This window comes from Loxodonta africana, chromosome 4, assembly GCF_030014295.1.
Source record: "Loxodonta africana isolate mLoxAfr1 chromosome 4, mLoxAfr1.hap2, whole genome shotgun sequence".
Taxonomy (NCBI): domain Eukaryota; kingdom Metazoa; phylum Chordata; class Mammalia; order Proboscidea; family Elephantidae; genus Loxodonta; species Loxodonta africana.
In genome coordinates this window covers 20,730,867-20,743,907 of record NC_087345.1, presented here as the reverse complement: position 1 = coordinate 20,743,907, position 13,041 = coordinate 20,730,867, and the positions used below count along the sequence as shown (strand labels likewise).

Here is a 13,041-nt window from a genome sequence, read left to right as displayed (position 1 = left end):
GTCACTGATCGATTCCGACTCATAGTGACCCTATAGGACATAGAGTTTCCAGGGAGCACCTGGTGGATTCAAACTGTCCACCTTTTGGTTAGCGGCTGTAGCTCTTAACCACTATGTCACCAGGATTTCCACTCTGTCCCATAGAACTGCTATTAGTCAAAATTGACTAGGTGGCAATGGGAATGTATGGGTTTGCTTTTGACTACTAAACCTAAAGGTTGGCAGTTTGAACCTACCCAGCGGTGCCAGGGAAGACTCAATTTCCTTATCCATAAAACAAGAATAAATACCTTGTTCTACTTAATTCCTGGAGTTGCTGTGAAGAGATTACATTTAAAAGTGTCTAGTAAACTACAAGGTATTATACAAATGAACTGATCTACCTGCCAATTTTTTACCAATTACATCAGTACTGGGTTGAATGGTGTCCCTCCAGAATTCGTGTCCTCCCTGGATTCTCAGAATATGACTGAATTTGGAAATAGGGTATTTGCAGGTACAGTTAATTAAGATGAGGTTATACTGGAGTAGGGTGGGCCCTGAGGCCAACATGACTGGTGTCCTCAAAGATGAGAAGACACAGACGCATGAAGGAGAACACCAAGTGATGAGGGAGGCTGAGTTTGGACCAGCTGTCTACAAACCAAAGAATACCAAGGGCTGCCAGCAACACTGGAAGCTAAGAGAAGACATGTAACAGATTCTCCCCTAGAGCCTTCAGAGGGAGCATGGCCCTGCCGACACCTTCATTTCAGACTTCTAGCCTCCAGAACAATGCAAGAGTAAAGTTCTGTTGTTTTAAGCCATCTAAACCAAAAAAAAAAAAAAAAAGAACCCAAACCCGTTGCCATTGAGTCGATTCTGACTCATAGAGACCCTATACGACAGAGGAGAATTGCCCCACAGAGTTTCCAAGGAGCGTCTGGTGGATTCGAACTGTGGACCTTTTGGTTAGCAGCCATAGCACTTAACCACTACACCACCAGGGTTTCCTTAAGCCAGCTAGTTTGTGATAATTTGTTACAGCAGTTCCAGGAGACTAATACAACACGCAAACCCTGGACTGTGAAACACTAACAATTTCAATTGTACAACAGAGTGCCAAATTGTTTTGCCAATTTGGTTACACTCCTACAAGCTGTGTAGGGGAGTTCCTACTGATCGAATGAGGCTGGATAGACCCATCTCCCAGTCTGGTGTGTGTGAAATTATATCTCACTGTGGTCTTATTTTCACTTCCATGATTAACAATAAACTTGTACATGTTTTCAAAAGTTTATTGGCCATTTTCTTTGTAATTCAATGACATAGCTGCACATTTTTTTTCTTATTAATTAGTAATAGTTCTTTATATGGAGCCCTGGTGGCACAGTGGTTAAGAGCTCAGCTGCTTACCAAAAGGTCTGGCAGGTCGAACCCACCAGCTGCTCCTTGTAAACCCTATGGGACAATTCTGTTCTGTCCTATAGGGTCATGATGGGTCCGAATTGACTCGATGGCAATGTGTTTGGTTTTTAGTTCTTTATATATTTTGTTAACTAGTTCTTTGTTAGTTATATGTCATGAAATATCTTTTTCTTTTCTCTTTGTGATATTCCTTTGATAAAGCTGTTAATTTTAATGTGGTAGAGTTTATCAATACTTTCATTTACGATTTATGCTTTTGGTGTCTTGCTTGAAAAAATTCTTCCCAACTGTGAGGTCCTAAAACATTTTCCTTTTTTTTTAATATATAGTTTTATCTATTTTGTTGTCACTGTTGAGCATTTTCCTATTTTTAAATAAAAAGTTAAATTGGTCTTTCACTTTTAAGTCTTTAATCCTTCTGGAATTAATTTTGTGCATGGTCTGGGGTAGGGATCCATTTATTATTATTTTTTTTTCCCATACAGATAATCATCTGTTTCCTAAATTTCCATTGGTGGAAAACTATCCTTTCTCCAATGATCAACAACACCACCTCTTCAAATACCAAATTCCCATATGGTGCGGGTGTTCTTTGGGTTTCTATTATTTTTTATTAATTAGTTGGCACACCCCAGAGCAAGTGTTCACTGGAAGTTTGCTTCCAGTAGATGCCATTGATGAAAATTTTTGTCATGAATGGGTATTTAATTTTCTCATATAACTTTTTTGCATCTATTTAGATGATTACATGATGCTTCTCCTTTAATCTATTAATACACTGAATGACACAAGAGGATTTTTCAATGTTAAATCACCCTTGCCTTTCCTGGAATAAATCCAGCTTGGCCCTGATGCATTATCCACTTTACACATGGCTGGAATTGGTTTCCTAATATTTTACTTAGGGTTCTTGCATCTATATGCATGAGACTGGCCTGTAATTTTCTTTTCTTGTACTCTCCTTGTCGGATTTTGGTATCAAGGATACCCCGGCTTCACTGAATGGGTTGAAAAGTGTTCGTCTTTTTCTACTCTCTGGAAAGGTTTATTTAAAATTAGAAATAGCCTTTGATTAAAAAAATGTGACCGACTGTATCTCTATTCACTATCGGGTGATGGCATTTTCTTTGTCAGAAGTTTATCTATTGATTTAATTTATTTAATGGCTAGAAGATAATTCAGATGTCATACAAATATTTAAGGCTATAAATTTCCCTGCATATTTGCTTCATCCCACTAATTGTGACAGGTATTGTTTTTATTTTCCTTGTTCGGGACAGTTCTTCTCTGTCCTATAGGGTTGCTATGAGTCAGAATCGACTCGACAGCACTGGGTTCGTTGAGTTGGTTTGTTCTAAGTAGTTTTTTGTTTCCCTTAAAATTTCTGTTTAGAACTATGAGTAATTGTTGTTGTTAGGTGTCATCAAGTTGGTTCCTACTCGTAACGACCCTACGTACAATAGAACGAAACACTGCCCGGTCCTGTGTCATCCTTTCAATCATTGCTGTTTCAGCCCATTGTTGCAGGTTCTGTGTCAATCCATCTCATTAAGGATCTGCCTCTTTTTCGCTGACCCTCTACCAAGCATGAATGATGTCCTTCTCCAGGGACTGGTCCCTCCTAATAAAATGTCCAAAGTATATGGGACAAAGTCTCGCCATCCTTGCTTCTAAGGGGCATTCTGCCTGTACTTCTTTCAAGACAAGTTTGTTTATTCTTCTGGCAGTTCATGGTATAGTCAATATTCTTCACCAACACCCGAATTCAAGGGCATCAATTCTTCAGTCTTCCTTATTAATCAAATAGATTAAAAAAAAATCTTACTGTTACCACATTCTAACTTTACTGTATTCAGAGAACTATGGTATGATATGATCCTTTGAAATGTACTGAGATAAGGTTTACGGTCTAGTACATGGTTACTCTCATATAAATGTTTGGTAGTAGACATGTCAATTTCTCTCTGGAGTCCTAATGAGCTTTGCTTATATATTTTGAGGCTACTGTATGAGATAGGGAACCCTGGTGGTGTAGTGGCTAAGTGCTACAGCTGCTAACCAAAGCATTGGCAGTTCGAATCCGCCAGGCGCTCCTTGGAAACTCTATGGGGCGGTTAGTTCTACTCTGTCCTCTAGGGTCGCTATGAGTTGGAAGCGACTTGACGGCACTGGGTTTGGTTTTGGTTTGGTATGAGATAAGAGGTGCCCTGGTTGTGCAATGCTTACATGCTGGGCTGCTAACAGAAAGGCGGTAGTTTAAACCCACCAGTTGTTCCATGGGAGAAAAGACCAGGTGATCTGTTCCTGTAAAGGTCGCAGCCTAGGAAACACCATAGGGCAGTTCTAGTCTGTCTGATAGGGTTGCTATGAGTTGGAATCGACGTGATGGCATACAACAACAACAAACTGAGATGTATATGAGTTTACTATTGCTGCATCTTCCTGGTGAGCTGTAACTTCTTAAGTTGTGACTATCTCTATCCCTATTAATGGTTTTGGTCTTAATATCTACTTTGCCTGATATCAGTATAGTTATCCCAGTTTTCTTCTGAATGACATTTGCCTGATAATCTTTTTCCATAAAAATACTATCCACCTTTTTGGTTAGTTATATATTAGGTATGTCTCTTGTAAATAGCATATAGTTTACATCATTTTTCTATTCAATCTGACAGTCTTGCTGTCTTTTCATTGCCAAAATTTATTTTTCTACATGTATTTGATTATTAATAAATTTGGACATATGTCCATTATCTTGAGTTCTTGTTTTCCATTTTTTCTCACTCTTTCTATGCTTTTCCTCACTTTCTTGCATTTCTTTTCTTTTTTTTTAATGATTGATCTATTTTGGTTTCTTTTTAAAATTTTCTTATTTTATTCTCTATTCCACCCATCCTTGATTTGGAAGTTAAGTACCCTTTTAAAGTCTGTTAGTGCTTAACCTTGGAATGTTGCTATGCATACCTTGCTTATCATCTAAAGGGAATATGTTGTTTTCTTTCCCAGCAAACAAAGATCAAAGAATAATCACTTCCCTCCTGACTTATGTGCTGTCGTTGTCTGATAATTTAGGTATTACCTTCCTCGATTCACAAATTATACATTATTATTATTTATAAACTGTTCTTTGGAATACTTACATATTTCCAATTTGTTCAACATTCTTTTTTTGAATTTGGGACCATATTCCTTATTCCTAAAGTACATTCTTTCCAACAGTGTAGTCAATAACAACGATTGTGAGAATGGCACAGGGCCACGGAGTGTTTCCTTCTGTATCCTATGGGCAGTTCTTTTCTGTCCAATGGGGTTGCTATGAGTTGGCACCTAACAACAACAAAGTACATTCTTCAGATGTTTCTTTCTTATAAGTATATTTGGGGTAAATTCTCTTCATTTTTGCTTATCTGAAAAAACCCCAAACCAAAGGAAACTGTAATACCCTGTCTATCATGGTAAGAAATTTTTTGTTTATCCTAAGAAACACTGGAAGGTGTATCTGATTCTTATCCCTGTTCTCCACCTTTAATCACTGAGTCCCTGGGTAGGGCAAATGGTTAAGCACTAGACTACTAGCCAAAAGGTTGGCAGTTCAAATCTACCCAGAGGTACCTCGAAAATCAGGCCTGGTGATCTGCACACATGTCCATAAACAACAACAAACCAAACCAAACATGTTGCCCTCAAGTTGACTCTGACTCATAACAACCCTAGAGGACCTAGTAGAACTGCCCCGGAGGGTTTCCAAGGAATGGCTGGTGAATCCGAACTGTTGAGCTTTTGGTTAACAGTCACAGCTCTTAGCCACTGTGTCACCAGGCTCCTAATTCTTGAAAGACTGTTATGCTATGTGTATAATTTATTGTCTCTCAGCATATTGCAGATACTATTCTACTCTTTTCTGGCTTCCATTTCTGCTGATGAGAACACTGCTCTCATTATACACACGCAATTTCTTTGTAATCTGTTTTTTCTTTCTGGCTATTATTAAGATCACTTTCTTTAGGGTGCTGCAATTTCACTACACGTATGGCTTTCTCTATTTAAACTGTGTGACAAACTCACTATCTCATCCAATGTGGCTTCACTTTCAAATCTATTATCTCCTGATAGTCTAACCAAACATATTCAGATATCTTAACTTCTCTCAGTTTTTCCATTTCTTTTTTCCTCACTGCATTTTGGGTAATTTCTTCAGCTATGTCTCCCAGTTCACTAATTCTTTCTTCAGTTAAGAGATTCAGTTGGAATCTATTGCTTAACACATCCATTTAATTTCTACTTTCAGTTATGATATTTATTACTTCTAAAGTCCTATTTAGTTCCAAGGAGTCTATTCATCTTTGAGAATCTCTTGTTCCTCTATTCTCAATATTCTCTTCTATTTCTTCAATACAAGAAAAATCCTTATTTAATGTCTTATATCTGATTTTTTTTTTTTTATCTGATTAATGTAACAGCAGCAGTCTTTGATGTTTTACTCTATAGTCTGAAGTTTCTGCCCTTCCTCATGGTAGTTTATTTCCTTGTGTGTTTTGTGATTCCTGTTTGAAAACTCACGTCCCTTTAAACTTCATCTGAAGAATTCTGAAGCCTGGGTTTTGAGATTATTCTCCCAGATTAGATTTGTGTTCACTTCTGCCAGGTATCTAGCAAATTTTCATGCTTTTTTCTATCTTGTTTTTGCCCCACCTATGTAATTTCAGCCCCTCAAACAACATGAGCACAGGCTTGAAATTAGAAATTTTCAGGAAAAACATTTCCCCCACATTCTACCTAAAGCCAGGGATGAAACAGACAACAATCCCTATTGTCTTCTATACTATAAATTTTATTAATTGTTTATTTACTCATCTTTATCCACATGGGTCCTGATTTTATGGAGGGAGGGTCTTCTAATAGCCTTTCTTCTTGTTGGGCCCAAGATTCCATGCACAACCTTCCAACAGAATGATCAAACATATAGTTTGCCTGAGACAGACTTTGATTTAGGCCTCTTGTCCCAGTGTAACTAGTAATATCAATCACCCCCTGGTTTGAACAATAGAAACCCAATGCTGATGAGTCCATTCTGACTCACAGAACAGGGCAGAACTGCCCCCATAGGATTTACAAGACTGCAATCTTTATGAAAGCAAACTGCCAGATTTTTCTGCCAAGGAGTGGTTGGTGGGTTTGAACCACTGACCTATTGGTTTACAGTTGAGTGTTTAACCACTGTGCCACCAGGGCTCCTTCTTGAACAATATACCTACCTATAGACAAGGTTCTAGGCTGCCAGGAATAACAAATGACCCCAGATGCAAATGTCAGATACAGCTACTTTTAGCTTATCTTTCCAATTCACACTTTATTATTGTTTCTGGCTTCTGCTTATTCCTATTTCTTGATGGACTGATCAACTATGCTGTCAACATGTTAAAACTTTTTTTTTTTATTCTGGCATTTTTAGGTGTTCTTTACAGGATTAGTTTTGTTTTTCTCCTCTCTGAACTTCAAGTTTACTATATTCCTAGAAAAATTACTTGTTTATTTCATCTATTTTCCTCATATCTAGTAAGTACCTGACACACAGAAGGAATTTCATAAATGCTGATTGAAAGAATGAATGATGCTGATACTTCTGTTTTAAACACTTTCTAAAATTTTTCAATGAACTTCAACTTTGGGGGAAAAAAAAGAGGTTCTTTCTTTTTGACTCTGTGATTTCCCTCCTGGGAAGGTAACCTATAAATACTGTAAAAGAAAAAAAGGGCTTATGGACAAAGCACATCATTACAACAGAATCAATGGTTGTGAAAAACTGGAAATAATCCAAGTAAGGAAATGACTAAGTAATGTATGATACAGCCACTTGATGGAATGGTATATAACTACCAGATATGATATTTATGAACCATGTCGCTGGTCCAGAAAATGCTTGACATAGCACAAATCAGAATATAAAATTCCATGTGCATTATGCTTATAAATGAGATGTAAGGTGTTGTTGTTGCTGTTAGGTGCTGTCGAGTCGGTTCCGACTCATAGCGACCCCATGCACAACAGAACAAAACACTGCCCGGTCCTGCGCCATCCTTACGATCATTGTTATGCTTCAGCTTCTGTTTTGGAGATGTAATGTAGATGGGTGGAAATGAATCAAAAGTCAATTATAAAGGACTGATTTAGAAAATCAAGGTTTGGGTTCCTTTTTCCTTCTTAAAACTTGCAGTGGTTGTTGTCATGGATTGAATTGTGTCCCCCAAAAATATGTGTCAACTTGTTTAGGCCATGATTCCCAGTAGTGTGTGGTTGCCCTCCATTTTCTGATAGATGTAATTTTCCTGTATGTTGTAAATCCTAATCTCTGCTTGTGGTTAACAAGGCAAGATCAGATTACTGTCAAAGAAGGTTATGGTGGGATGTAACACTCTTACCCAGGTCACATAACTGATCCGTGTAAAGAGAGTTTCCCTGGGGTATGTCCTGCACCACTTTTTATCTTACAAGAGATAAAACAGAAGCCAACAGGGAGTTGGGACCTCATACCACCAAGAAAGCTATGTTGGAAGCGGGGCACATCCTTTGGACCTGAGATTCCTGTGCGGAGAAGCTGCTAGTCCAGGGGAAGATTGAAGACAAGGGTCTTCCTCCAGAGCCGACAGAGACAGAAAGCCTTCCCTTGGAGCTGATGCTCTGAACTTGGACTTTCACCATACTAGACTCTGAGAAAATAAACTTCTCTTTGTTAAAACCATCCACTTGTGGTATTTCTTTTATAGCAGTACTAGATGACTAAGGCAGTTGTTATTACAATTTATTTGATTCGTGTTGGCTCCCGCTTATTTGCCTATAAATTTTTCATGAAATGAACTATTAATGCATATATGTCCTCCTTCTTTGAAACATCCAGAGTGGCAAACGTACTTGATGTCAGACAGGCCTATGTTCAAATCCTTCTTCTGTCATTTAACGTTGTTGGTGTTCTTGTTAGCTGCCGTCAAGTTGGCTTTCGACCCACGGTGACCTCATGCATGATGTGGTGAAATGCTGCCCAGTCCTGCATCATCCCCATAACCAGCTGCAGATTGAACCACTGTGATGAGTTGGATTTTCATTGGCTGATTTTGGGAAGTGGATCGCCCATGCTTTCTTCTTAGTCCATCTTAGTCTGGAAGCTCTGCTGAAACCTATTCGGCATCCTGTCAACACGCAAGCCTCCACTGACAGACAGGTGGGTGTTCATGAGGTGAACTGGCCAGGGAATGAACCTAAGTCTCCCACTTGGAACTCCTCCCACTCTAGGTGGAATGTTCTGACACACTCCTTAACTCTGGGTTCAGCCATGTGATGGCTTTGGCCAGTGGAGTATTACAAACAATGACTCAAGTTTTCTTCTTGTGCACTAGGGCTTCCTTTTGTAGCTCTGCCTCACCATTAGAACAGGCCAGACTGGCCTGAAGGGACCTGGGAAACATTGGAGGGGAGCCAAGTTGGCCCAGACAATAGCCATCAGACCTGATCGCAAGCTGGTGATGATCAGAGAACCAGCCAGCCAACCTGCAGACTCATCAGCTAAATGGTTACTGATGAGGTCACTATCTGAGCAGTTTGTTATGTAGCATTATTTATGGCAGTAGGTAACTGCTAGGACCTGTCTTTATCTACTAGGACTTAGGAATTATGTTTGATACCCAGAGACCAATGATGAAGGCTCTCCTGTCACTGTCCCTTCTCTGGAGGCAGAATGAGACATTTATGCTTGTGTCTTCCCCCCACTCACATCTATCACAGCAGCTGCCATAGGCTTTTCACTCATTTCCTGACATGTTTCTCTCTTCCTCTAAACCCGGAATGACTTGAATGTAGGAACTAAGTTATTCGTCTCCATATTGACAGCACCTGGCACAGAGTAAGCCCTCAATAAATGTTTTTGTTCAAATTAAACGAAACAGCCAGCAGCATGTGGCAAGAAGAAAAGCCACACAAGCCAGTTCCCGTGTATCTGGTTATGCCGGGAGGCCTTAGGCTTCCCTGAAAGCCCCAACGAGAAACAAAGAAGGAAAGAGCTTTCGTCCTGCTCTTCTGCACCCTCCTCTCTCTCCCCACACTGCACACAAAGCGCCTAGCCATTCATCCCCTTGACAGGGTCCCCCAGCTCTGGCTCCCTCTGCCGCTGCAGGGCACCTCACCCCACCTCCTGGGCCTGCTTTACCTTCAGGTCAGACACATCTCTGTAGCACTGTTCAGAGCGGGTGTGGTCCGACAGCTGCACGTTCCAGAAGCAGGGCAGCTGATACACAAGGAAGGGGTTTTGTTTGATGACAGCATTGAAAATATCCTGTGGATAAAAACCAAAGTCATAGTCAAAACAGTCAGGTGGGTTCAGCCTAAGATTTTGGCTCTCATGGCACTGCATCTCCTTGGAAAGGGCTTCCCTTGAGCCGTGCTCTGAACACGGGCTGACCTGAACTGTGGGCTATTTCCCTTCCCTTTTTTCTCCAGGAACCAAGCAATAACATTTGAGTAGAGATGGGGACAGCCCAGGGCCAACTTGAAGCTCATGGGTCCTGCTGGTCTCATAAAGCATCAGCCAGTGAGCTCACGTGGGACAGACCGGGAGCGTCTTTCCTACCCTAGCCAGCACTGGATAAATGAAGTATCTTTTCATCTCCTCTCCCCAGCTCATCAAGGAGCCCTGTGTCATCCATCCTGAGCCTCCTGGAGAGGAAACTGCATGATGATAAGTTGTTCTGCTCATTCAGGTGGTCGAGACAAACTGCAGGTCCTCAGTTTTAGCAGCTTATTTACCTGGGGCTTTCTGTGGACTCAGTGATGGATGCTCCTGGGATTCCTGCAGGCCACGGTGGCCAGAGTACGCTTTCCCCATTTCAAAAGTCAATTCTGGCCTGTCTTGGGAGATTCAACCTCTTTTGGGCTCTTCTCCAAGCCCAGCACTGGGCCATACTTATTAACCAGCTGCTGACAGGTGGTGCTGGGAGTGACTTATGGGCCTTCACAGCGGGAGATGGCTGAATAAACTATCCTCATTGGACGTGGACATACAATGGCTGGCTTTCGGGGACACAAGTGAGTCATTGTGACCTGACTTAAAATATGATGATGGCGGGCAATTTCCCCTTCAGGTTTGAAACAGCTACCTGGGTATGTTTTAACACATTAATTATACCATAGCTCATGTTTGAAAAATGAAATTAGTTTCTAGCTACTTGGGAAATACTGAACAATAACAATGCTAAGGAAAATAGTAAAGTAACCCTACAGAGTTTCTTGCCTCCTCTGTACAAGCAACAAAGAAAACTTTGCAGGAATTTGACAAATCTGGCAATTGAACATTTGAGCAAAAGCATGGAGAGTAAGCTTGCTCTTTGGAAAAAGGAGAAAGGAAAAAAATGGAGAGAACCCAGAGAAATTGTCTTTGCATTTCAAGATCACGCCCTGCATCATAAAAAAAAAAAAAAAATCACAGGAGATCAAAATATAAGCGAGCTGTCCTGGTAGGTCCAAGGCCCAAGACTTAGGGCCCTGCAGTTCAAAATGAGAAATGAGGGTTTTATGAATATTTGGTAATCGGTAGAGCTTGAAAACTTTTTCAGATGGCCTCTCCAGCCAACTGGTTTCTCCAGCCAACTGGTTTGTTCTTTCCTTTTAAATGCAATTTCCCTTGAGTACAGGATCTCTGGTATAGGGTCTAAGCAAAAGGTTTTGCCTTAAAGTTAGACTCCACCTGCCAGAGAGGCAAGGGAAATCATATCGTGTACACGGGATTACATGGAGCAGGCACTGCAAGCTCCCCACTGCCGGTGAAGACTATCACCTCTGCTTAACACACCAAATGGTCATCTACTTATGATTCGGTTTCAATATACTCTGAGCTCTCTTAGACCAAATACTGCATCCTTAATTTATCTCCATAATTCTATTTCTCAGCTTAGTCTCCAAGTGTTCAGTGAAAGTTTGCTAAATGAACAAACGAATGAAGGGAATGAACTAATGAGAGTTGAGTTGTTGTTTTAGATCGTCAAGGATAAGGTAGGTCTGTGCAAGTGTACAGAGTTACACAATAGGTAGAAAAATAATTCAGACTCATCGACTGTTATGTTTCTTTGATAAACACTACCAGGGCACTCAGGAATAACCTCCCCCCCTTCTAACCCGGCCGCTCACCTGGTCAGCTAAGGATGTGGACAGCATGCCCATCAGCTCTCTCTCTGCGGTAAGCCTCCACATCTGCTCCCATTTCATCTTCCGCAGCTTATCCAGAAGCAGCAGGATCACCCCTGGGCAAGAACATTGAATAGATGACGGAAAAACAGCAGTAAGATAGAAAAGGCAGGCACACGTGTGTTCAACGCAACCACCAGCCATCAGGGATGGTGTCTTGAAGAGAGAAGAGACCACCGGAGAGAAGTCTTCCCTCTGACGGTTCCTCAAGTGAAACATCACAGTCTGGGGCACACGTTTTGGAGGCAAACACACCTGTGTTCAGCCCCAGGCTTTGCAGTTACCTGGTCTGTAAACAATCTTTCTGAAACATCCCTATTGTATGGAGAAGTGTAATACACTTACTCCTTATCTATTGACTAGCTTATTATCTGACATTTCACATTTACGACAACAGAAACAAATCTACCACTACGGATTGAATTTTGACCCCCAAAACCGTATGTCAACTTTGCTAGGTCATGATTCCTAGTATCGTGTGGTTGTCCTCTAATTTGTGATCTGATATATTTATCCTATGTGTTGTAAATCCTAACCTCTATAATGTTAATGAGGCAGGATGGAGGCAATTATGTTCATAAGGCAGGACTCAATCTACAGGATTAGGTTGTATCTTGAGTCAGTCTCTTTTGAGATATAAAAGAGAGAAGAGAGCAGAGAGGAGACGCACCTCGCACCACCAAGAAAGCAGAGCTTGGAGTGGAACGCGTCCTTTGGACTCGGGTACCTGTGCTGAGAAGCTCCTAGACCAGGGAAAGATTGATGACAAGGACCTTCCCCCAGGGCTGACAGAGAGAAAGCCTTCCCCTACAGCTGACACCCTGAATCCAGATTTCTAGCCTCCTAGATTGTGAGAATAAATTTTTGTCTGTTAAAGCCATCCACTGTGGTATTTCTGTCATAGCAACACTACATAACTAAGACATCTCCTATCCGACTCTTTCGCACATTAACAACGTAGGTCTGGTAGTAATGAATGCTGAGGTGGGAGGTTAAAGTAACACTGGCTGTGATGGTTAGGGTTATGTGTCAGCTTGCCAGGGCCATGATTCTCAGTGGTCTGGCAGTCATGTAACATGCAATTTGGCAGTTATACAATGATGCAGCCACCCTCCATTTTTGCATAATGCCAATTTTCACATAGCAACCTGGTCTTTGGAAACTAACCATGCTGATAAGTGAGGAGTGGGTGTACAGACCTCAAAGGGTGTTGTAAGGATTGAGGAAAATGGGCAAAAGAGCCTAGCACTGCACCTGGCACATAGTACATTTCTTATAAGCAGTAGGTTTCTTCCTCTTTACCCCCCACAAAGATATGATAATATACCTAGGTCAAAACTGATAAATGGTATTTGTACAATATATATCATTTATTTTTACCGACGAAAAACAATTCCTCCATAGTGT

At 40.9% G+C, this 13,041-nt stretch overlaps 1 protein-coding gene across 2 annotated transcripts in view; it reads right to left on the bottom strand.

Moving 5' to 3' along the window:
• Nucleotides 1–13,041, bottom strand: part of LARGE1 (LARGE xylosyl- and glucuronyltransferase 1) — a 693,833-nt gene that overhangs the window by 104,984 nt on the left and 575,808 nt on the right. For both annotated transcript variants that reach the window (XM_003405322.4, XM_023539269.2), the window contains exons 8-9: nt 11,578–11,690; nt 9,605–9,730 (exon numbers count right to left, since the gene is read on the bottom strand). In XM_003405322.4, coding sequence (XP_003405370.1) covers nt 9,605–9,730; nt 11,578–11,690 — 239 coding nt within the window. The remainder of the gene's footprint in view (nt 1–9,604; nt 9,731–11,577; nt 11,691–13,041) is intronic.